The 27,064-nt window shown below is 31.7% G+C and overlaps 2 protein-coding genes and 1 long non-coding RNA gene across 5 annotated transcripts; 1 reads left to right on the forward strand and 2 right to left on the reverse strand.

Annotated features, from left to right (window-relative positions):
- Positions 1 to 120: 120 nt before the first annotated feature.
- On the reverse strand, positions 121 to 5,431 carry LOC107605196 (Thioredoxin superfamily protein). 3 transcript variants are annotated; one of them, XM_016306977.3, is made up of 11 exons: positions 5,307 to 5,431; positions 3,643 to 3,854; positions 3,506 to 3,550; positions 2,789 to 2,845; positions 2,466 to 2,535; positions 2,123 to 2,164; positions 1,890 to 1,963; positions 1,274 to 1,344; positions 1,051 to 1,136; positions 802 to 911; positions 121 to 499 (listed from the first exon to the last, which is right to left on the reverse strand). In XM_016306977.3, the coding sequence occupies exons 2-11, from the start codon at positions 3,802 to 3,804 to the stop codon at positions 437 to 439; spliced, it is 780 nt and encodes a 259-aa protein (XP_016162463.1). In that variant the 5' UTR covers positions 3,805 to 3,854; positions 5,307 to 5,431; the 3' UTR covers positions 121 to 436. The 3 variants fall into 3 exon arrangements, with proteins under 3 accessions (XP_016162463.1, XP_020960745.1, XP_088348028.1); XM_021105086.2 differs by having other exon boundaries at positions 802 to 958; positions 5,307 to 5,430; XM_088491902.1 differs by having other exon boundaries at positions 3,643 to 3,850; positions 5,307 to 5,426.
- Positions 5,432 to 9,134: 3,703 nt separating this feature from the next.
- On the reverse strand, positions 9,135 to 10,289 carry LOC148563013 (uncharacterized). Its single transcript, XM_088491124.1, has one exon. The coding sequence runs from the start codon at positions 10,287 to 10,289 to the stop codon at positions 9,135 to 9,137; it is 1,155 nt and encodes a 384-aa protein (XP_088347250.1).
- A 12,714-nt stretch (positions 10,290 to 23,003) lies between these two features.
- On the forward strand, positions 23,004 to 26,678 carry LOC107605195 (uncharacterized). The gene is made up of 4 exons (XR_001612474.3): positions 23,004 to 23,144; positions 23,218 to 23,334; positions 24,482 to 24,553; positions 25,977 to 26,678. It is a non-coding gene; the product is annotated as an uncharacterized LOC107605195 (long non-coding RNA).
- The last annotated feature ends 386 nt before the right edge of the window (positions 26,679 to 27,064 follow it).

Here is a 27,064-nt window from a genome sequence, read left to right on the forward strand (position 1 = left end):
AGGGAGAGAATAACATAAAATTATCTTATTTAACTTAATATTTATAATTATATATATACCATTTATAATTATATATTTATTATATATAAAATTTTAATATTCTATAAAAAAAAAAGCCAATTTTAATATTCTAAAATCAACAAATCCCAATGACTGGGATATTTGGATTTGAACCTTAATTAAAAAGTCAAATTACAAAGCCTAAAAAATTGGCATTCAATGTAGCCTTAGGTTGTGTTTGGTTAGTGTCCTAATACAAAATATATAAATATCTTATAACGCAAATATCTTCTATTGCATTGAGACGAAGACAAAGATAGATCTGTGATACTAGAATTCACTGTCTCAATGTGCATCTCAAAAAGATAATGTCTTAAAATTTTAGTTGTCTATCTCAACCTTCCCTTCATTCCAAACGCAGCCTTAGTGCAGTTGCCTATTTACCATTTACATAATCGAGAAGGTGCCGATCAAGCTCGAAATGCCGAGAAAGAAAGCCCTGTATATTATAACCCATATGGTATGATCAAATTCTTTAGTAATGATAATCAATGATCACAAGGCATTAGGAACTACCAAAATGACTCTCATTCTACCCAAAATCAAAGGATGAATATTCAAATACTCACTCACCAAGTGATATGACATAATGAAATTAAGGACAAAAGTTTTAAAGTAAAAGGATAGATGGATCAGTTGACCTTTATCTTACAATTACATCATGTTCTAGTGAATATTCAAAATAGCGACTCAAGTTTCACAAAATCTGTGTTTCATTGTGTGTGAGAGAGAGAAATATACCTTAGTAATTGTAGGGTTAAAGAATGTTGCCTCAAAATCCAACTCTGGAAAGCGTGCAACTTCAGCAGCATTCTCAAATAAGATATACGTCGGTAGCTGGCCCATGAATCCTGACAGTCAGAAGACTTCATAAAATGCCATATTTCTGATAAAATAACTGAAGATCGATCCGATAACAGTAAGCAGAACGCAATTTGATGTTTAAAATAGATTGAGAAAAAATAGATGTCATATATCAATATTATTTACCACTAAGAGATATTCCAAATTTTTCAGCAGCATTTGGAAAGAGTCCGAGATCAACTATCCCAAATGATAAATTTTTGTTTGAATATCTGCCAGAGAGAGTATGTGATTGATACATCATACACAAACATAGGGAAAGCACTTATAATTCAGAAGGCATAAAAACAACTCATATCAGGCAAGTCTAAACAGTGTCGATTTAAGTCAAAAGGCAATAGAAGCATACGTAATTGAGAGCTCAGGAAAATGCCGACTTGAGCGAATGCAAGAAGATGAATATGAAGCACAAAATTCTACCTGCCAGTTCATGGAAGTAAGAAATGGATAATTTTGGGGACAATGGAAGAGATTCTAAAATATAAGAATGGCATGGAAACATTCCTAACAGTTCTGATGTAATCTTTTCAAGTTTCAATAACAGTGGGTGGTGTTTCACGCATTAAGAATTTAAACATAAACAACTAGTAAATGACAAGGTACAAAAACATAATTCCTTTTCACTCACATCATTTATTTAACACCACAACAATGTGATAAAGAGGAGAAATTTTTTCTTAATGGTATTAGATTGTATAATCATAGTTCTTTTTCCCCAACAAGCTTCCTAAGTTTGTTCAAGATTGCCATCAATGTCATCTATACCAAGAACAAAGTTAGCACATGTTTGGAAGTAAATTGTTAAGAGAGAAATTTTTTTGCTTTATGTACATATGGTTATCATTCCCAAACAAGCTTTATTTGTATACATGAGGTTATCATCAATGTGCATATAAGTACCCCGTCACAGATCTTCAACAGTTAAGAGTTTCATAAAGAATTTTCATTCAATTGGCGGTACTTACTAGCCATAATCTTGATGTGCTCCCCTCTGTCAACAGGCCTTCTAACTGCAACGGTGTTAGCTTGGTAGAGGCACCTGGATGAATCAATTATAGAGAAACAGAATAACATTAGCCACTACATTAAACGAGAACGATTTCTTGTATATATTTGATACTTTCATCTACGATGAAGTTTGTAAAATAATGAAAGCTAAAACATATAAGGAAAATCACCCAACCCCTTTTAACAGTACCTAGTCCTTCAGATGGAGGTTGCTGTGTTAGCATATGTATCACTGCAATACAACATGGTAGTGTGAATCACAAAATCGATAATTAACTTTCAATAATCATCCAACGAACTACTTGGACTTATAATCAATTTTAAACAGATGAAAACTGTATTATTGGTTAATATATTTGAAGGGAAAGTATATAAGTTGTTGCATTCTACAAAAAGAAAAGGGAAAATAAGCAGCTGCCATACTTGAGCTTACTTGAATTCCAGGAAGAAATGTGGAGTGAACAAAATTTCAATTACAAGGCCAGAAGTATATACTTTACTTAAAAAACTCAGTGTAACACGAAACTACCCACCTAGAAATACAAGAATATACCAAAGAGCTATGCGGCGATCCAGTGTAAAGGCAAGGGCAAAAAGACAAATCTGGAAAATGAAAATGATAGAAGCTGAGAAGTAGAAAAGATGAAGCCACAGATATTGTGCAGCAAACAATATGCATGGTCTACAGTACAATAAGCACCTTAATTGCTGACAAATATTATATCATGACCTATCTAAAAGTCAAATAGATCCTCCACCCCCTAAAAATAATAAAATAAAATAAATGGGAAGTGAATATATGATTGGATCAAAGAAGAAAGGTAAAAGCTTTTGCAAATGCATCAATCCTCATCACCTTGGCAAGAAAAAGAATATCAGCTATAAATGCTTCCCATGTTTCTTCTCTCACTGCCTGCAACGGGATAAAGAGATATACTTGAATATACACAAGTCAAATGTCATACTAGTGGTATGTGAGACACCAGTTGATATACCATATCCATTCAAATAAAAAAATTACATTGCCCCTTAGAAACAAAGCCAATTTAGAGAGTTACTTAAAAAGGTAATAGAAAGTGAGATCATGATCTTGTGCATAGCAGCATTAAGTTTTTTACTTTCCTATAAAAACAGGGAATTTTTCACTTATGGCATTCTCAAGGGTTAGAACAGCTGGTAATCTTAGTGCCAACAAATCACATACTTGTTTGATGAGCCTTTTAATGGTTTGCATTTTGCGCATAAATTTAGATGTTAATGGAGTCATTTACACCTTTTCAAATTATTTGGTACAATTGCATAAGACAGTTGATGTTTAGATCCTGCAATTCACAATCTGATGTTTTTCAATGAAGAATTCATACGAAAGCAATTTGTTTCCTTCAATAATTGTTTCATTTGGATCATTCTAGTTCTTTCATCTTGTAAGCTTTTAGGTAGCTCTGGATATTGATGTTGAATGAATCATTGCATTCAATTTATGTTTGAGTAATATGACAAATTGACAATATACTTTCGATGCAATAATTTTGAAAATAGATAACAAATTCTATCTGATTTCAGTAGCAGGTACCTTCAAGGCAACCAGCACGGCAAACACTAACACTGTTAGTATTTCCTGCAAGTAAATGTGAGAGATGCAAGAATTAAGCAATTTATAAAGAAGCAAATGAGAGAGAGAGAGAGAGAAACAGAGAGAGAGAGAGATACGCGACGAAGAAGACTTAGGGTGAGCTGAGGTGTTAACACTTGAACAGCAGAGCTACGAACAACCAAATAGGAGAAGAAACATAAGAAATGAAACAGGTAGTATGGTTCTGAAGCCATCTTATTCAGCCACTGTTCCATATTACCACTGCTTTCCTTTCCCATCTAAGCTTGAGTACGGATCAACCTTACTATGTGCCTTTTTGTACTTCTGACTACGCAATGCATTGAAATATTAGAAAAAAGAACCCCCCCCCCCCCCCCCAAAAAAAAAAAAAACAAAACAAAACTCTTAGAGCAAAGTGATTATGCAACTTTGGTTGAAACCAACAATTCGAAAGAGTATTCATCAAACACATGAAGCATTATTTCTGCGAAGGAGGAATCATATTCTTTCTACTTATGTTAATATAATGGGGGGTTGGGGATATTGTTACGAGCAAAGTCTACTCAGTATATAAAATGAGATTTTGTTGTCACTGCATACTATTAAAACTAGAGGCAGTAGATCCATTAGCCATTCAAGTTGTGAATTGTGATTATGGACTGTGCTAAAAAAAGCACATCAAGTTGATGGTTCACGGGTCACAACTATAGTCTATAAAAAGCTCAATCCACTTACAATTATAAATCATAATATGTTTGACTACCCGAAACTCCTATATGAACTAGCACAACAACATAACATAACTAGATCGAGGTATATTAGCCTTGGAAATAACCAATCAGGGATAAACAATATAGTTCTTGCCGAGACAGTATAAATAGATCAACCGAGGTAACCAATCAAGGTTCACTAATTACAAAACTGAACTCTTTAGCTCAAGACAGTACCAATGATTTGCCGGGAGATACAAAATGAACACAGGAAGCACACACATTTCCCCATTACAAAGTTCATATACAAAGTTCATCCATTTCTTATAATACCCCCCAAATCAAATACACTGTCAAAAGTTATCCTCTTAAACAAACCAAAATATTCATTTATGACAACATCTATATAAAAAGAGGAACTTTAAGCATGAAAATTGAATTAGTTAGTTAACACGGAAACCATCTTTGTTTGGCCAAATAACATGAACACCTTGAAAGAAGAACTCCCCAAGATTATACTGAAGATTAGAACACGGACATTAAAGAAAGAAAAATAGATTTGTATCAGCTTATGTGAATACAGTCATTTCTCTGCATCCCATATATCAACCTTACAGAAAACAATGAACGAAGAAAAAGAAAGAGACAATACCACAACATTTCATTTCAATTTTTTTAAATAATAATTGAAAAAAAAAAAAGCATTACCCTAGTAAAAACCTGCAAAAAACTTTCCCAAGATTCCTGTACTACATTTCTTAAATCTACAGCTTCACTAAAATATGTTGTTGCTTTTCATCTATTAAACTGCAACGAGATTTAATCATAGGAGTATATGAAAAGCTTCAGAACTAATTAATATCAAAGTCATTATAACATCGTTGAAACTATCAACCATGGCGATTCAATAGCAATGAAACACAGAATTCAAACATCGACGCAGAAAACAAAATGAGAAAAGTGAAAGGAGTTCATGCGCAACCGAATCACTCGAGTTCCAAACCTAGCATCAGATAAATGTAATTGCATCAATAAAATCAAATCAGGAAAGAAGCGTTAATGAAGCTAACCAGAATCTGGTGATTAAACAGTTGAGGAGTTTGGTTCCCTCTTTTTACCCGTGATTTGATTTCTCTTTATGTCTCTCAAATTAAAATCAATCATGAGCCATGAACCGAGCATATGCCACAAATTTGAACTCATTTAATTTTTTTTCCCTATATAACATGGTGAGAGATTAAATTATCTAAAAATGTAAATAATAAAAAATTAATTTAATTATTTATCTTAATAAAAAAACTAATTTGTAAAATTTTTAGAGGATAGAGATTTATTTGTCAATTTTTTTGTTAAGAATTAATTTATCTAATATAAAGTTATTAGAAAAAATTTAAAAAGTTACTCATAAACTAAGAATAATATTAAAAATATAATAAGACAAAATTATTTTATTTAAATTAACATTTATAATTTTATATATGTAATAAATTATAATTTATGTTTATTATTATATTTTAAATTATTTATTTATTTTAATAATAATTGTAATGACTCACATTTTTTAAAATATAAATAAGTTATAATTTATTTTATAAATCGAAGCTTTTTATTGTTAGAAACTAATTTACTAAAAATAATTAAATTAATTTATGATTATTAAAATTTAAATTAATTATAATTTATTTTATTAATTTAAACTATTTATTAAAAATTATTATTATTATTATTATTATTATTATTATTATTATTATTATTATTATTACCATAATCCTTCTTCCATTTAGATTAGTGGACCGAAGCCACAAAAAAAATGAAAGAAAAGAAGTAAGAAAACGTAGGCTTAATGCATGCATATATATATATATATACCTTTTACACCTAATCATCATGCTTTAGTTAGGATCACTATTGCATGACCGAACCATAATAAAAGAAAAAGAAAGATTAGTAATGTAAATATATGCCCAAGCATTAATATAACAATGATACATATGTATATATATCTATTTCTTTCATAAATATTATGACACATAACCCCCTTATTAATTAATCATCACCATCAATATCTCGTTTTCGTTTCTTAACCGAAGCAACAAGAAAGAAAAAAAAGAGAGAACCGAAAGAAAGAAAGAAAGAATTCCATGGCACCGTAAATCTTTTGAGTTCGATTTTTTGAGATCTTTCAATAAAAAAATCTAATTCGGTAAAAATGTTCGTATTCTCTTCCTCTACACAATAGCGTTACTTTTGTTCAGTGGAAGCTGACGGTGATGTAACTCCCCTTCCTCTTGAGTTCGACAAATTAGAATTCTAGGAGGCACAGACGATTTCTGACATTTTCTTCTTCAACAGCTCAGTCAGAAAGTTTCTTCGAAATTTCCGTTATTTTGATTTCGTACGGAGATAGGAGATTTTATTTTAAAATTAAACGTTTTAATTTATGAATGCCATTAAAGTTTAGTGAATAAGTGCAAATAATTTATAAATGTCTCGTGACTAGTTTTGTTGTTGTGAGTGGTTAATTGATGAAATTGAATTGCGACTGGTTGAATTGAGGCTGTGAATGATGTTGGTTTTTTTATTTTGATGGAATTGTTTAAAATTATAATTTATGAGATTATGCTGAATTGGTTGGTTGTGGCTGAAAATTCTGATTATTGAGTTGAAAAGTCGGTTTGATTGAATACTATGTAAAATGATTTTCTTTTCTTGATTTGGGGTTAATTTGATATTGAAAATAAATCCGCATTTGAAACGATTTGAGATAGTGGAAATGAGTTTTATTGATTTATCAAAAATGATTCTTTTAGTCTTTTGAATGAGGTTTAAATCTAAAATGGTTTTGAAGTTGGTTTGGAAAAATCATGGTTAAGTAAGAACTGGTTTTTGTATGAAAGAAGAACTTCTTGTAAATAAAGTAGTTTCGGAGGTTTGGAAAAGGTTATAAAGAGTGATGTTGGTTTTAAATAAAAAATTATTTGAGTTCGGTTTATTAAGAAAAGGAATTTTAAATAAAAAATTATTTGAGTTCGGTTTATTAAGAAAAGGAATATCTGTCACAAGAGAACAGAGAACAAAAATCAAAAGAATGTATTAATTAAAGAAATTGTTTGCCACAGGAGAGCAGATGTGACATTGTTTGGGCCTTGGTGCCAAATGTAAAGTGGGGACGCCCACACACTAAGAATTGTTTTCTAGATGTACGCTTATTGATTTGGAAAGTCACACTGTATGCGGCCTAGCCGTACGACTTATAAGCACACTGTATGCATCTGGAAAGCCATACCTGAGACTTGTGCCCAGGTAATGTCGGGAGCGAATAGGTAACCGACACATGAGCTCATGACCTGCACTAGGGATAGACATGCATCATGTTATTTGCACATTTGCATTTGGTTGTGTTTGCTTGTATTACTTCTCTGTGATTGCGTTGTTTGACTTGTTTGTATGTTGGTTTGGACTTCTTACTTGTGCTATTAGTTTGCGAATATATTAAGGTGTTTAAGAATTGATGTTGTGATTGTTGAGGATTAATTATGTGACTAAGAAATGGGTAATATGACTAGTTTTATATTTAAAATTTGATTTGAGTTTAGAGATTTCAAAAGAGGTAATTAGTTAGTTAAAGTAAAACTAAAAGTATTTTCAAAAAGGTTTGATAGAAATATAGTTTTTTTTGTAAAGTTAATTATTTGTATTTTATTTTACTACTTTTACGGCAATTCTATTTCTTAATGAGAACGTGTGGTTTGTTCTCACCCCAAAGTCTTCCCCTTTCAGTGACACGGTTCGAAGACTCAATTTGAAGCTGCGGGCGATTATTAGTCTTATTTGAGTTAAGTTTAGGTATTGAGTTGCTTTCATAGAACTCCATCGCCTTTGTTATTAAGCTTTTATTTTATACAGAGCATAGAAATTGTATTTGAGTTTCATTTGAATCATTTTGTATAATATTTATTATTATAATAATAATTATGTGATTGTTATTATTTGAAGATCTTTGAAATTTAGTTTTAATTAATGGAAACAAAATTTTTTGGCTTTTCTTAAAAATTGAAACACGAAATCGAACTAAAGGCTCAATATTAAATAGTAAATGAGAAAAACAGGTTAATAACGCCTCACTTTTGGTACGATCATGACGTGCTAAAAGTTAGGGTGTTACAATAATTAAAAAATATAAAATAAGAAAATGAATGTTAGCCGTTATTGGGTAGTATAAATGGAATTTAATTATTTACGTAATTAAATACACGTTTACCATCAAAATTAAATTTTTATTATATTGGCCAATAACTATTTATTTTTTTATTTATATTTTTTTATTATTATTAAAATAAATAAATAATTTTAAATATAATAATAAACATTAATTATAGCTTGTTACATATATAAAATTATAGATGTTAATTTAAATAAAATAATTTTGTGTTATTATATTTTTATTATTATTCTTAGTTTATGAGTAAGTTTTTAAATTTTTTCTAATAACTTTATTTATAACAACATTTATAACAATTTTTACTTAAATAAATTAAATGCATTTCAAAATTACCCAATTCCCCTGAATCAGATTCTGCAACGTGATTGTCCTTTTTGTATTATTATATAAATCGTCCCAGGGTGCAAAGGATTATATTAAACGTAAATCATCTCACCCTAGGACAATTAATGAATGAATTTGTGATGCAAAATAAGAGTAAATCGTGGCAGGGCTTCTTGGGTTAGTAGTTGAGCATAAATCGTCCCAGGGTAGTAGGTTTTACGAGTTAATGGGCTAAACCAAACTGGGCTGGCACGATTTACTTGTTTTTTCAGACCCTCAGGACCCTGGGACGATTTATGTGTTACTCTGTAACACTCAAAGGGGTGGGACGATTTATGGCCAAGTGATAACCCTAAGGACTCAACTCCAACCCAATCCTGTCGCACCATGCAACCATCGCAGGATCTTCCTTCCTCAAAATATCCATGTAATACCGGTGATCCTCCTCAGTCTTTGCGTATGCGGCATTCACTAGAATCCTCCGGGCTTCCTTAGACTTGTATGACAGTGCGAAGTTAGACGCGATGTGTCGCACACAAAATGCCCGGTATGCCGACGGTGGGAGCCATCCACCGTCCACTGCCAGCAAGGCAGCCTTGATGGCATTGTGCCGATCAAAGATGACTAAAATGCCGGGCTGAGGGGTGACATGCTGGCGGAGATTAGTGAGGAAAAACTTCCATGAATCCGTGTTTTCGCCTTCAACTAACCCGAAAGCCACTGGAAGAATGTTCGAGTTTCCATCTTGGGCAATAGCCATTAGCAGAGTGCCGCCATACTTTCCATACAAATGGGTCCCATCAATGGATATAAGTGGCTTGCAATACTTAAATGCCTCAATGCATGGAGGAAACGTCCAAAATAGTCGATGAAAGAAAACCGTTGACGCATCAACGGTATTACCTATCCTCACTGGCGAAGTACGCAAAAGCGCAATCGTACCTGGCATATACAACTGAACCCCCATGATCCACCGTGGTATGTGGTTATAAGACTCCTCCCAATCTCCATATATCTGCGCAATTGCCTTCTGCTTGCCCATCCAAACCTTCCTGTAGCTTGGCTTGAACCCAAACTTCGATGACACCGCATTCTGTAACACCTTAACCGACACCGATGCATCAGCCATCACCAATGATAAAATCGAGGCACATATGACATGGTAATCGAGCTGCCTGTGATCCATTGCTATCTCCGTTGCTAGACACGTGTGTGGTCCATTGTACTTTCTAACTTCCCAGTAGCCTTTTCTCTGTCTCATAGTGACACGGATCAGCCAATTACAACCATTCCCGAACTGGACACACTTCCCATGATACTTCAACTGGTCGGACTCAAACACTTTATACTCGACTCCCCGCCGAATATTATAACTCTTTATTGTCAGTACAGCTTCCTCTTTTGTTTCAAACCTTTGCCCAACCTCAAACTCGTCCGTGCCAATCACGCTAGGCCTTTCTCCGTGAATCACCGGGTGATGCTGATCTAAGTTTGCGGCCGGGTTCATTGCTTCAAAGTTCAATGTGGTAAAGTGTCGAGGGTACTGCTACGTTCCACTGCTACCATGGGTTTGAGCTCCCACGGCAACTGCGGTGTCATCGTCAGCGTCGCTCTCGTCACCAATAATTGGTGGCTCCGAATCTGACCCATCATCACCTATAGCCTCCACAAACGGATCTCTCTCTCTTACCTCCATGAATGCGGGTGCACCGTCCACTACAGGATCAGCTCCCATCGCAGCTGCAAGCTGGCCGAAGCTACGCCCATCACCCAAGTCATCACCCGAGACAGGCAAATCAGCAGCAAAAGATGGGGACAAAACAAGTGGAGTCGCCGGTTGCCTTGTTGGAACGGCGGTGGAAGTTCCTTCTATGATGCCAGTGGGCAGATTCGGAGCAGTCCCCCCGCTACTGCCCTCCACGTCAACCATTCTGACAAACAACTCCAGCGCGCCTAAGTCGGAAAATTTTGATTGACTATGAAATATAACTCGCATGTCGTCATCACCCAACATCGCGTACTTCCCAAACTTAACATAACCTGGCTTCAACGATATCGGAATACGAAAAAATAATTGCTTCACGCGCTTCTTGCCACAATTTCCAGCCTTCTCTAATATACTACTATGCAGATCCATCAACGTCGTCGACGGAGTAATAAACACTCCTATCTGCTTTTTGCTAGAAAAAGTTACACCCTCACTTGTGTTTTCATCTATTTTTTTCCGGTGATGCACTAACAAGAAAATACTCTCTGCCATCTCTCACAACCTCAACATATGTTTTGTGTGGCTCGTCTGTTTGAAACTCGTTTATTTATAGAGTTTCTGGCTGCATAAATCGTGCTTGAGTCCTTAGGGTTATCACTTGGCCATAAATCGTCTCACCCCTTTGAGTGTTACAGAGTAACACATAAATCGTCCCAGGGTCCTGAGGGTCTGAAAAAACAAGTAAATCGTGCCAGCCCAGTTTGGTTTAGCCCATTAACTAGTAAAACCTACTACCCTGGGACGATTTATGCTCAACTACTAACCCAAGAAGCCCTGCCACGATTTACTCTTATTTTGCATCACAAATTCATTCATTAATCGTCCTAGGGTGAGATGATTTACGTTTAATATAATCCTTTGCACCCTGGGACGATTTATATAATAATACAAAAAGGATAATCACGTTGCAGAATCTGATTCAAGGAATTGAGTAATTTTGAAATGCATTTAATTTATTTAAGTAAAAAACCCTATATAATGAGAATACATGGGTTTGGTGGCCAAGATTTCTTTCATCTCTCATCTGTTTCTCTCTTCTCATCTCATCTCTTATTAGTATTATTGAATACAAATAGAAATTTTTTTATTTAATTTATTTTTTAATCCAATTTATCTTTTTTTAAAGATATCACAAATAGAAATAGACACATGCCTAGAATTATTGCCCTTCAATATTTTACTTAAGGTACTCTATTTAAATTAATTATTATAAATTATAAATAATAATTTTTTTGTTTAGAACTTTAGATCTATGTTTTGATTATTACTATTATACTTTTTTTTTATTCTTAGTCTTAGTAGCTATGATTTATATAAAAAATTATTTTATTTTTGGTAAAATTTAAAAATACATTAATCTCATATATATCAATAATATATTTACTTTGTAAACATTCAGATACTAAAAATAATTATAAAATTGGTTTAAATTCAAGTAATAGATAAAACAGCAATAACATTAGTGGGTATAAATTATCATTTTTTTAAAAACTTTAATTCATAATTAGTAAATTTTTAATTATTTCTAATATAATATGTTACATATATCTATAATACAGTGTATTATAATTGATAATTGTTCACTTAAAAAATTTACACTATTAATTTCATATTTGAATTTTTTTTATTATGGTACTATTTTAATATACTCTAGATTTTTATTATGTATTTATAATTTCGATAAAAAATTATTCTTAGAAAAAATATTAATCTTATTTCTTAATTTTTTTGGTCCAGACAATATTAAAATATTTATATTAAAAGATTTAGATAATTCAAAAAATATTATTTATATGTTAATAATCTATTTTTTAGATATTCAAGTATTAAAATTAGTCTAAATAATATACTGAATGATGATAACATTGGTTAGTTGTGTATATATATTCCATTAGTTTGTTAATTTTATATTTTGAATTATTTTTTATTATGGTAACATTCTAATGTACTCTAATTTTTTATTGTGTATTTATAATTTTAAAAATAATCATTCTTAGAAGAAATATTAATTTTATTTCTTAATTTTTTTTAGTTCTGACATTATTAAATAATTTATATTAAAATATTTAGATAATTTTAAAACTATTATTTATACTATAACAAAATAACAATATACAAAAGGATATAGGAGTTTGATGTTCAACTCTTTTTTACTATTCAGTGAGTTTTGTATGGCAGTTGTTGTATAAAATATTTATTTAAAAATATTAATAATTTTTTATTTAATTTATACGATAAATAATAACGTTTTATGTAATTTTATTTTATTTAATATCTAATAAATTTAGATTCAATTTTTTTTTTATTTTTTTCGACGTGATTAAACTGAAATAGTGCCATGTATGATTGACAACTTTGATTTCTATCATAATAACTATTTTTTTTATTAATTTTTATTTACTATTTTTTTAATTTTTGTCATAATGACCTTTTTTTATTCTAATAATAATTATTTCAGAAAGAGAAGTGCATCTTGAATTAGAAATAGAAGTAAAAAATAAAACAAATTAATAGAGTAAAGAATTCAAAAAGAGGTTACACATAATTTTTCTACAACTGTTACTGAAATACAGATGAAAATAAGATAGAAAATATAAGTTGTCGTTCACCGTAGAGTGGTTTCTTTATGTAACGTGAGGTACGCGAGAAGTTTCATCATAAAAGATAATATTAAAACTTAAATTTAGACACTAAAATTTTGAGGTGAGTCATGCTCTATAAACTATGTGCAATTATTCTCATGTATAATAGTAGCTGTTTTATAAAATATTAGGGGCTCAAAAGGCACGTTGCCTGTTCAGCCGCTTTTCTATTACTTTTAAAAAAATAATTTTATTTTTTGTTAATATATCATTCACTTTTTAAAATTATTAGATAAGTATTTTTTATTTTAATATTAACTGATCTTATTTATATCATATTTTATTAAAATTAAAATTACTATAAAAAATTTTTAAAATGTTAAATTATAAAAGCACATAATAAAGAGGTATATATATTATCAGAAAAATATAGTTCAAAAAATAATGATAATAATATTTAGAAACATTATTTACAAATTTAACTATTTATAATTGTTATTAAGTTTAATTATTTATTTTTAATAGTATTTAATTTGAAGTCGAGATAAAAATTTATATTCAAAGCACACTCTATTTTTATGCATAATTTTAATTGATAAAAAATATTTTATTTTTTTAATTTTATATTTAGTTTTTTAAATTTTCTTTAATTTCATTATTTTTTTAATTATTAATTTATATTTTTATTATATTATCTTACTATATCAAACACTATTATTTCTCTTACTATTATTCTCTAGTACCTGTCATTGTCTTATCCTCATTATTATATTACCTTGTTCTCATTTATCGTTTTTTCTTATAAATTATCTATTCTGTTAACTTTTATGAGTGGTTGAAGTTTTGTTAAAAGAAGTAAGAGTAAGACATAAAGCGTTTATTTTTTTTTTTCAATTATCAAAATTTGATGTCAGTAATCCTAAAAAAATAATATCAAAATATATTATTTTCAACTAAAATAATACATAATTATAAATTTTTTAACTAATAATTATAAATGTAAGTTACAATTTAATATAATAACTTGGGACAGAAGACAGCCATTACTATCTATATTTGACTGATACTATATAAGTTTCACATTTATTTTATTGTGCACATTAATTAAGATGTACTTTATTATTTTATTTTACATGTTTTGAAATATAAGGATGAGATTAATTTTCATAATCTAATGAAAATCTTTTTATTATTTTGTTTGTCATTTGAAATTTTGAATACTATCAATAAAAAATAGTTACTTAAAGTGAAACACTATATAAAGAGAGATAGAAAATTTTTAGATTTATCGTTCTGGTTTGTTTCTTATTAATCCTCACTTAATATACTCAAATTTAATAGCTTTGATGGTGGTAAATTTTTGTAATTAGTTAAAAAAGTTCAAATTTCTCTTTCTCCCCGTCTCTCTATGATTTTGAACAAACTCAATTTTATTAGTAAAAAAATTTTTAAGTTCAGAATATTTTTAACTTCTTATATAATAATTAGACTTAATAAATTACCAAAATTTAAATCTATTTTCTTGCACTACTTCTTGATCATATAATTAGAATCGTTTAAACGGGAGATCTTTAGACCCTAAAATTTTTAAAATAAAAAATATAATAAAATAAATTAGAAAACCTAATAAAATAAAATGGTTTAAAAAATTAGAATATATATATAGGAAAAATAATAAATTAAAACTTACGTGGTCCATGAGATAGAAAAACAAAGAGAAGAAAATAATCATTAAGGTTGAAACAATAAAAAATGTATGACATAGTTCTTATCTTACTATATTTAAATATTATATGTATATCTAATAATCAATAAAAAATAATATTATTTAATATAAAATAGATTAAAAATAAAAAAGAGATTAACAAAATCAATTAACAAATTTCTTATCTTAGGTCGCCAGAATATTTGAAAAATCAATTAACAAAGTTCTTATATTGCTATATTTATTGTGTTATATGTCGAACTAATAGTCAATAAAAAAATAATATTATCCAATGTAAAATAGATTACAAATAAATAAAGCTAACAAAATATGCGTGAGAATTTTTTATTCTACCATTGGTAGGTATAGATTTTTTTTTGTATCTTTTATATGTTAATCATGTGACAAACAAATAATATTAAATTAATTAATTTTTTGCAATATAATTTAGAAAATTGATAAATGTCAAATCAAGTACTCTATATAATTAAATATCAAATTCAATACTCTGCCTAATTAATAGTTTAGATAGTTTAGGAAATTAACATATTAATGTTTTTAAGCGAACTTTCTTGCATCTCTTGTATACATGTCAATCAAATAAATTGGCTAATATTCAAAATAAATAATATTATAGTAGACAAAATTAATAATTTAATTTAGTTTAAAAGTAAATATTGATGTACTTAAATATCAAATATAATACTCTACATAATCAATATATTAGAAAATAAAAAAATATTACAAAGCAATTTAAAAAGAAAATATAAGTTAACAAAATATTTATGGGACTTTTTTCATTCAATTATTAATATGTAAAGACATATCAAATAAAAAAATCGTTGTGCACTTATGAAGTGGAGGGTGTGACTTATGAAGTGGAGTACGAGAGTTTACAGTTGATTTGTGCTACTTGTGCACGGTATGGGCATGATAAATCGTTGTGCATGGAGAAGGAGTCCTTGGAAGGAAACATAAATTCCTTTGGTGATGGAAAAAATAATGAAGCCCCAACACTAGTGCCACACAACAATCATGAGATTCAAAAAGAGGCTGAATCAGAAGCTCGTGATTTGGGTGAGAAATTAGGAGTTGTTAAAGGGAAGGATGTGGTTACGGAATCATTGGCTCCTCACGTGCCTGATGGTCTTGTTAATGAGGCATGCATGGATGATGGAGAGGGATGGCAACAAGTGCTGCGTAAGAAAAAATTTACAATGGGCCAGTCATCAGGTTTGAAGGACCAAGATGGAAAGCAGCACAAGTTTAGTTCGAGAAGGGTTCCAAGGCCCAATTTGCATGGTGATGGAGGCAAATCAACTGGCATTAGGATGGGGAAGCAAAAAAAACATGAAATTGCGCCATCTCCATCGCGCAGAACTCCTGCACGTCGTGGAATTTCTCTACGGAAGCGTCCTCGGCCTTCCTCCTTGCAGAACTCGCCAGTTGATAAAAATGGTGGCACAACGGAGGAAACCTTAGTAGATGGAAACATGGCAAGTGCAGTGTCAGGGGGTCCAAAGGTGGCAATTATTGAGGATCAGAGTGTGCCAGTACCGCAGGACAAACCACCTATTGAGGTTGGTGATTCTGTTTAGAGTTTATGTTCTTATTTATTCTGTCCCTATTATTTATGGATAGTTTAAATATGATTGTTTGGAATATTAGGGGTGCTTCTAATAAGTTAGCCCGGGTGCATTGTAAGGAACTTGTTAGGAAATTTAGACCTGTTTTCTTTATTGTGGTTGAAACTCACTCCCCTTTTCAGCATTTAAAATTATTTTGGGAAAGGTTGGGGTATCACTCTGTTGGTATAGTAGAGGCACAAGGGCATAAGGGAGGTATTTGGTTTCTATCCTCTATGAAGGGTGTTTGTTGTAAGTTCATTGATGCTTTTGATCAGGGTGTTACTGTTGAGGTTCATTTTGATAATTTAATTTGGAGGTGTAGTGGTATTTATGACAATCCTCAATTTAATAAAAGGGTTCTCCTTTGGGATTATCTTGTTGCACAATCCATGGTTTTTCAAGGACCTTGGATTGTTCTTGGTGATTTTAATGAAGTCAAATTTTCTCATGAATCTAAGGGCTGTCAATTTTCTCATCAAAGAGCAGACATGTTTGCTACTTCATTAGGGGATAGTGGTTTGTTTGATCTGAAGACTATCGGGAGGCAATTTTCTTGGTACAGGAGGGTGAAAAATTATGTTGACGTGGCAAAAAAGCTTGATCGAGTCTGTATAAATAGTAGTTGATTATCTATCTTTCCAGAGGCTTATGCAGAAGTTTTAAATAGGCTTCAGTCTGATCATTGTCCTATTCTGGTGCGTTGTAAAGGTCGTCCTCAGCCTACAGGGAATCGACCTTTCCGATTTGTTGTTGCTTGGGCTACTCATCCTGGGTATAAAGATATTGTGAACCAGTCATGGTGGTCTGGTAATAGAGGAATTCATGGCAAGCTTTCAGAAGTACAGAAGAATTCACTAGAGTTTAACTCGAAGGTATTTGGTAACATTTTTGTTAAGAAATGTGAATTAGAGCAGCAGATTAATTATTTACAAAAGCATTTGGAAGTGGTGGATAGTATTTATTTGCGTCAGAAAGAGCAACAGTTGCTTGATGATTATAATAATACTCTAGTGCAAGAAGAGCTCATATGGTTCCAAAAGTCCAGAGAGCAGTGGGTAAGGTTCGGGGATAGGAATACAAGATTCTTTCATATTCAAACTCTTGCGCGAAGGAAGCATAATAAGATTCATGGCCTTTTTCTCAAGGATGGAGTGTGGGAAACTGATCCAGAGGTTCTGAGGCAAGAAGCAGAGTCTTTCTATAAAAGCTTATTCTGTCATTTAGATGATGTTGATTTGGGTTGCCTTGGTGATGTGCCTCTTCCTTCTCTGAATGAGGAAGCTTGCAATAATCTTACGGCACCAGTTACTATGGAGGAAGTCAAAACAGCTGTTTTTCATATGAACTCTTTTAAAGCTCCAGGTCCGGATGGGTTTCAAGCTTTCTTCTTCAAAGAATATTGGGAGATCATTGGTCTTGATGTTTGGAAGATGGTTAAGCAGGCATTCTCCGGTGTTACTCTTGATCCGAGAATGTTGGAGACTTTACTGGTTCTCATTCCAAAGGTTGAATCACCGGTATCTATGAAAGATTTCAGGCCGATTAGTCTCTGCAATGTAGTTTACAAGATCATCACGAAGGTCCTTGTTAATAGGCTTCGTCCTCATCTTGCGGAGATTGTTGGCCCGCTTCAAGGAGGATTTATTCCGGGACGAGGAACTCCTGACAACATCATTATTTCTCAAGAAGTCCTCCATTTTATGAAAAAGACTAAATCAAAGAAAGGCACACTGGCCTTTAAGATTGATCTGGAGAAAGCTTATGACAGAGTTGACTGGAGGTTTTTAGCTCATACCCTTAAGAGCTTTGGTTTTCCTATTCCTACACTTAATTTGATTATGAATTGTGTCACTGCTTCTTCCTTATCTATTCTTTGGAATGGGAGTCGTCTGAATGGCTTTACTCCTAACCGAGGTCTTAGACAAGGAGACCCTATATCACCCTATCTTTTTGTGTTGTGTATGGAGCGACTGGCATGCTTTATTAGTCATCAGGTTGATTTGGGCTTGTGGGAGCCGGTTGCTATTTCTAGAGGGAGACCAAGAATATCCCATTTAATGTTTGCGGATGACTTGCTTCTATTCTGTAAAGCTACAAAGAGACAATTGCAAAATGTGATGTTGGTTTTAGAGACTTTTTGCAAAGCATCTGGGATGAAGATTAACGTGGAGAAGTCTAAAGCGCTTTGCTCCAAGAATGTCTCTGCAACAAGGAAAGAGGTTTTCACTGGGGTATCCTCTATCAGATTTGTCCAGGATTTGGGCAAGTATCTTGGAGTTACCCTTAGCCATTCTAGGGTGACTCGTTCAGCTTTCAATGGTGTCCTGGATAAGATTCGGAGTAGGCTAGCAAGCTGGAAATGGAGTTTACTCAATCGGGCTGGTAGACTCTGCTTGGTTAATTCTGTTGCCGCTGCTATTCCCACGTACCAGATGCAGGTCTCTATTTTTCCCAAAGGAATCATTAGTAAATTGGAGTCTATGATGAGGAATTTTCTTTGGAAAGGACAAGTTGATGGAAGAGGATTGAATCTTGTTAGTTGGAAGGTACTGGTTACTCCAAAAAAATATGGAGGTTTGGGGATTAGAGATCCTTATTGTGTAAATATTGCTCTTCTTGGGAAGCTAGTTTGGACTTTTTTCCAGCAGCCAAACAAGCTATGGGTCCAATTATTGGATGCCAAATACAGATCATCTCTATATGACTGTTTTAGTTATCCTAAGAACAAGGACTCTCCCATTTGGAGGTGTCTTTGCAAGGCTTGGAAAGTGTTGAAGGATGGGTTTGCTTGGTGTATTGGAGATTTGAACCAGAATTTTTGGTTTTCTAGCTGGAGGAGAGAAGGACGGTTATCTAATGAGATGGATTATGTCCACATTTCTGATTCGAATCTTCGGATACAGGATATTTGGTCGGTTGGTAGGTGGCATTTGGATACTCTTTATTCTCCTTTATCTCAAAATCTGAAAGATAATATTCTCTCTTACAATCCAGATGAACAAGCAGGTCCGGAAGTGGGTTGGTATTGGAGTGGGTCTGCTGCCAAAGTCTATGACTCACGCAATGGTTACTTGTGGTTGTGTAAGCAGCTGTTTGGTTGGGAGGAGAGGGAGAATTGGCTTTGGCTTTGGCGTCAGCTTGTTCCGGAAAAGCATAAGTTTTTGGCTTGGTTGTGTCTTAAGGAGGCTCTTCCTACTGCAAGTTTTCGCTTTAGAAGAGGGATGTCGTCATCGGATAGGTGTCCAAGATGTCTTTCTAGCCAGGAATCGGTTATACATTGTATTCGGGATTGTCCAAAAGCTCAGCTTGTCTGGCAAAGGTTGGATATTCCTTGTCATCCTTTGGATTTGAAGAACTGGTTCTTGTATCATAGCAGAGAGCACCCGTTCAAGTTCTTTTCGGGACTTTGGTGGATATGGCGAGCAAGGAATAACGACATCTTTAATCCCCATGAAACTTGGCCTCCGGAAAAAGTCATTTGTTTGGCATTAACTTCAGAAAAGGAGCTTAGAAATATTTTTGAATTACAACGTATGTCCCTTCCCTCTACTCTAAATGGTTTTTGGAATCCCCATCCATTGGTACTTTTAAGATTAATTGTGATGCTAGTTATTTTGGTTCGGGTGATAGTGTTGGTTTTGCTTGTGTTATTAGAGATTGTAATGGGAGCTGGCAAAGGGGGTGTTTGGGAATGATTGAGAGTAATAGTATTCTCCAAGGAGAATTGTTTGCTATTTGGAGAGGATATCTCTTAGCTTGGGATGTGGGTCAACGAGATGTTATTTGTGAGACGGATTGTGTGGAAGCATTTAATCTTGTTACTCAAGATGGTTTTGGGTTTATTGATCCACTGGTGCTCAAAATAAGAGATATCATGCATTGGAATTGGCGTGTTGACTTTCGTTTGATTATGAGAGATGCAAACACGGTGGCAGATACTATGGCAAAGATGGCGATGAAGTTACAACTTTCGCATGTGGAGCTTCTTTCACCTTGGGAGGAGTTTAAGAGTAGTCTTAAACGGGACTGTCCCTCTATTTAAGCAGTTCCTTGTTTTGTTTCTTTTGTTTTTCTTTGTTTAATTTATTTCAGTCACCAAAAAAAAAAAATAAAAAAATCGTTTTCTTTCTACATCAAATTGATAAGATAAAAAAAATTGTTTCTTTTTACATTAAATGGATAAAAAAAAGACATAGTACTTTTTTTATACGTAAAATGTTTAGAATAAATTAAAAAGACAGAAAAATTACCGAAAATATAGATTAGATAAGTAAATTAAAGAGAAAAAAAAATATAAATGGATGTTATGCACGTGAAAGCAGCAAAATCGTCCAAAATTTGTAACTGAAGGCAATGGAAGATGACGGAGGCGAAGGTATCGAAGAAAAGAGAAGAACGAACAGTAAGAAAAATACAGAAAAGTAGAAACCAAACTAACATAGAGTTAAACTAAAGCAGGATGGTGAAGAATGTAAAAATATTGATATTCATTTTCGTTTTTTTTTTTTACTTATTAGCAATTTGCATACCATTTGCATTTTTTTGGAGATGTGTTATTATAGTTATAGGAGTAACAAAACGGTTTTTTTTAGTGGGAAGTTATTGAATTTTTCAAAACAAATTTTATGACTATTTTGTTCTTGTAATTTACTTTATGAAATGGTTTGTTATAAGGTTAATATAGTCTAAAAAAAATTGGACATTAAAGTCATAGTCAACCTTTTGTATTGACTTTATATATTGTTATAGATTATAGATTTATTTATTTATTTTAAAAATATAATTTTTTTAATTCTAAAAGTATTGGTATTTTTTTTTATTTAATTTATAGTGCAAATAATATTTTAGTTTATTTTATTTAATACCTAATAAATTTACATTCGAAATTTTTTTCACATGATTGAATTGAAACAGTGTTATTGTATGATTGACAATTTTAATTTTAATTTATACTGTAAATAGTAATATTTTATTTCATTAGTTACCTGATAAATTAAAAGAGATATAAGAATTTGGTGTCCAATTATTTTTTTATTTTACTTCTATCACTATAACCTAAAACAATCGAAGCAATTATCGTTAATTACTATATTCTCCTATTTTATTTATTAATTATTCTTATAGTTTGATATTTAAAAATAGAAAAAATAAACATTCTCATTTCTTTAGTTTTTTTACTATTTATAGAAAAATGTAAGCCTATTCAGGTTCAAATTCATATTTTGGTATACCACTTAAAAAAAATGAAGACAAATATAAAAATTCATGATATTTAAGCAAAATTATCTTTTGTAAATAAGTAACATGTATTTTGATTTATATATACTCTTTTTAAATTAGGATAATATTATTATCATTATTTTGAACTATGTTTTTTCTTATCTCTTTATTGTATGCTTTTATAAGAGATAATACTCAATTTGGTTCCTAAACTTACACGCGAGTCTCAATTTAGTCTCTGAGGTTTCAATTGCCTCTATTTAGTCTCCGAAGTTTATAAATGTGCCTCATATTAGTCTCTGAGACCATTTTTAGTATAAAAACGTTAATAGAGCGTGTTGTAGACTATCACACGTCACGTTAAAACTTGTAAAATGATGCAGTTTTAGTTTTGACATTTAAATAGCTCAAAAACGGTATTGTATTACTTATTTTGTTAGGTAAAATTTTAATAAACACAATTTAGGATGTTGTTTTTAGGTTATTTAAGTGCCAAAACTAAAACGACATCATTTTACAAAGTTTAGTGTGGCATCCGGCTGTTACGACAGTATTTCGTTAAGATTTGTACGTTGAAAATTGTTTCAAGGACTAAATAGAGGCAATTGAAATTTCAGGAACTAAATTAAGATTCGCATGTAATTTCAGGGACCAAATTGAGTATTATCTCCTTTTATAATTTAACATTTTAAAAATTTTTTATAGTAATTTTATGTTTAAAAAAATATGATATAAATAAAATCACGTCAATATTAAAATAATATAAAAAATATTTATTTAACAAATTTAAAAAGTGAATAATATATTAAAAAAATAAATAAATTAATTTCTTAAAAAAATAGAAAAACGGCTCATGTTGAGCCGCTAGTATTAAATAAATTAATTCTTAACAAAAAAAATTGACAAATAAATCTTTATCCTAAAAATTTAGATTGAAAGACAAAAATTTAGTATTATATTTATTAAACTAAAAATTTATATTTAAATTTCTGTCTTTGTTTTTTAAATTTTAGTATTTTAATATTTTTAAAAAATAAAAATACTAAAGACTAAAAATTTTAAAGATTAAACAAAAATTTTAAGGGAAACATTACGATAAAGATTTGTTTTGTACAGATTAAATTTTTGTGGTTAAAAATAACTACACGTGTATATCAATCATAGCACTAGTATTATTAAATAATAATTTGTATGGTTTAAAATGAATATATGTATTCTCTATATGAATTTACATCTGTATGCTATAATTAACTAAATTTTAATTATAATTTATACCTAAATTACCCCATTCTAATTTAATAATTGTAAGTTTCTAATATTACTCTAATGTAAATAAGGGCTTCATTGTTAACCTGGTGACTCCTTCATCTTCTCATTCTTCTTCAAGGACATCACTGCAGCCTCTCCATCACCAGTCGAAGAACAGTCACCTCCTCGCCGCTGGCGTAGCCATCGCTAGGTAAGTGAGTCGCTGTTTTCAAGTTCATCTTCGTAGCCCCTATGTTCTCATTTCCTCGTTTTCTCCTTCACAGGACGGCTGCTGCCTCTTTCCTGTTACAACAATCGAAGAACCAAGCTGCCCCCTCTCCCCTGTTGCTGTCGACGTCAGCCACCAACTCGCCTCTCCCCTGTTTTCTCCCCTGTTGCTGGTACTTTACTGATTCTGTTCATTTTTTTTGGTCGTGCCCTAATATGTGGATTTGGTCGTGACCTAGCAATATGACTTTGATTTGGAGAAATTAAAGTTTGAAAAGAGACAAGTTACTATTTTGCTTGGTTTGTTATTTTCTTAATGGTGTGAAGTAGTAGCACTGATGTTGAAGAAATCCTTTGTCTTTGTGACTTTGTCCTATATTCAGGGATTTGCCATCTGTTTTTGGGAATTATTAATGCCACTGTTACATGGGAATTAATTGTAGTTTATAGCTAACAGGAGTAAGAGATTTATGGTCTGAATAATTCTATATACACACTGATGATCATGATTGAAAATCATTATATAAGAAGTTACATAGCTAGATACATGCATGACCCTTTTGAAAATTTATATGATGGTTTGTTCCAATCTTTATTAAGATTTAACGGCATAAATTTTATCTTCTTGCTCTTGTTATAAACCATATTGGTCTATCACTCACTCACTCTCTCTCTCTCACACAAAGGATTAAATAATATTGATATAGCATGGTTATAATGCCTAGCTATATATGTGTCTCTCTGAGAATGAGAAACAAACTTTTGTCAAATTTGTCCTAATTAACTAAGTCATTATATTACTTTAGATTATGTGTTCATGTTATTAAATCATTCTTCCCCTCTTATCCATGACAACACCCGAAAAAGCATCATAGAAATCATACAGAAACAAATTCAACTCATAAATAGAATATTTTTTTTGGTCACACTTTTTCTCCTTCTATTATATTTACATTGTAAGGTTAAGGGTAATTTTGTAAATTTAAACATTTCAGTCTCTAGTTTTAATTCAAACCAAATAAGATACTGAGACATAATTCAGTTCTATACACTTTATACACCAAACACAATATTGAGACTTATTTTAATTTCTGTCTCTCTGTCACAGTCTCTCGGTCTCTGTCTTGCTACCAAACGCTACCTAAAAATTTTACAAATCAATTATTTTATTAAAATAAATAATTAAATTAATTTTTTATTATTTACATTTTTAGATAATTTAATCTCTCAGCATGTTATTTTATAGAAAAAAAATTTTAAAATTAGTTCAAATTTGTGGCTTATGCTCGGTTCATGACTCATGATTGATTTTAATTTTAGAGACAGAGAGAAATCAAATCACGGGTAAAAAGAGGGAACCAAACTCCTCTACTGCTTAATCACCAGATTCTGGTTAGCTTCATTAACGCTTCTTTCCTGATTTGATTTTATTGATGCAATTACATTTATCTGATGCTAGGTTTGGAACTATTGAGTGATTCGGTTGCGCATGAACTCCTTTCTCCACTTTTCTCATTTTCTTTTCTGCATCGATGTTTGAATTCTGTGTTTCATTGCTATTGAATCACCATGGTTGATAGTTTCAACGATGTTATAATAATGACTTTGATATTAATTAGTTCTGAAGCTTTTCATATACTCCTATGATTAAATCTCGTTGCAATTTAATAGATGAAAAGCAATAGCATATTTTAGTGAAGCTGTAGATTCAAGAAATGTAGTATAGGAATCTTGGGAAAGTTTTTTGGAGGTTTTTACTAGGGTAATGCTTTTTTTTTTTCAATTATTATTTAAAAATATTGAAATGAAATGTTGTGGTATTGTTTCTTTTTCTTCTTTCATTGTTTTCTGTAGTTTTGATGTAAAATCTTGGGTTTTTTGTTTATTTTATTATTATTTTTTAAAGGTTGATATATGGGATGCAGAGAAATGACTGTATTCACATAAGCTGATACAAATCTATTTTTCTTTCTTTAATGTCTGTGTTTTGATCTTCAGTATAATCTTGGAGAGTTCTTTCAAGGTGTTCATGTTATTTGTAGATGGTTTTCATGTTAACTAACTAATTCAATTTTCATGCTTAAAGTTCCTCTTTTTATATAGGTCATAAATGAATATTTTGGTTTGTTTAAGAGGATAACTTTTGACAGTGTATTTGATTTGGGGGGCATTATAAGAAATGGATGAACTTTGTATATGAACTTTGTAATGGGGAAATGTGTGTGCTTCCTGTGTTCATTTTGCATCTCCCGACAAATCATTGGTACTGTCTTGAGCTAAAGAGTTCAGTTTTGTAATTAGTGAACTTTGATTGGTTACCTCGTTGATCGATTTATACTGTCTCGGCAAGAACTATATTTTTTATCCCTGATTGGTTATTTCCAAGGCTAATATACCTCGATCTAGTTATGTTATGTTGTTGTGCTAGTTCATATAGGTGTTTCGAGTAGTCAAACATATCATGATATCTAATTGGTAAGTGGATTGAGCTTTTTATAGACAATAGTTGTGCAGGAGCTATTTATAGTTGTGACCGGTGAACCATCAACTTGATGTTTTTTTAGCACAGTCCATAATCACAATTCACAACTTGAATGGCTAATGGATCTACTGCCTCTAGTTTTAATAGTATGCAGTGACAAGAAACTTTGCTCGTAACAATATCCCCCACCCGCCATTATATTAACATAAGTAGAAAGAATATGATTCCTCCTTGGCAGAAATAATGCTTCATGTGTTTGACGAATACTCTTTCAAATTGTTGGTTTCAACCAAAGTTGCATAATCACTTTGCTCTAAAGAGTTTTTTTAATAGTAAGGTTGATCCGTACTCAAGCTTAGATGGGAAGGGAAAGTAATGGTAATATAGAACAGAGGTTGGATCAGATGGCTTCAGAAGAAGAAGGACAAGCCGAAGAAGAAGCACAACAAGCTCCTCCACCACCCCTCGTGCCTCAAGGGCATTATTTTCCGCCACAAGAGTATTGGCAACAATTGACTGCGTCCCTTGAGCAAATAAGGGTGAACCAAAATAGCCATGATGTCCTTCTCCAAAATAGCCATGATGTCCTTCTCCGTCAGATAAGGGATAACCATGATGTCCTTCTCCGTGAGATAAGGGTGAACCAAGAAAACCATAGTGTCCTTCTCCGTCAGATTGTGACTGTGCAAGAAAGAATGCACCTCGAGCTTCTCCAATTGAGACAGGAGATAGGGAGGCTGCAAGGACCACAAGGAACACAACCGGATAAGGGGGATGGCCACCACGATCATTGAGGTAGTTGAGTTCTTTTCATGCTTGCCTTCTGCTTTTCTTCCTTTATGATTATGATTATGTTTCTGTTTTCAGTTTATTTCGGTTTATTTGCATGAGTCCTATTTTTCTATTTTTTTTTAGTTTTTAGTTTAATGTTTTTATTTTAATGATGTCTCCTGTCATGTCTTCAAGCAGTATTCAAAAGACAAAAGAAGAGAACAGTGGTGTTATCATATTAGAAATTGAGTTTATTTTACAATTGTCTTGTCATATTACATGTGGTAGTATATAATTGTGATTATGAGTGCATAGAGAGAATGATGAATGAATGACCTTGGAAAGGAGGGATGTTGATTCTTGATGAACACGAACTTAGAGAAGTGATATGAAACTTTCAAAAATAGACAAAAGATTGACTCTTGAATAAAAAAAATTAAAAAAAAAAAAGAATAAATTACTATATGTACCTATGAAATATACAAACATAGACAAATATATCAATCAAATAAGAAAACGACCATTGTACCCAAGATTCCTATACTACATTTCTTGAATCTACAGCTTCAATAAAATATGCTGTTGCTTTTCATCTATTAAATTGCAACGAGATTTAAACATACGAGTATATGAAAAGCTTCAGAACTAAT

This window comes from Arachis ipaensis, chromosome B6 (genome assembly GCF_059453495.1).
Source record: "Arachis ipaensis isolate K30076 ecotype BB chromosome B6, ASM5945349v1, whole genome shotgun sequence".
In the NCBI taxonomy this organism is placed as follows: Eukaryota; Viridiplantae; Streptophyta; class Magnoliopsida; order Fabales; family Fabaceae; genus Arachis; species Arachis ipaensis.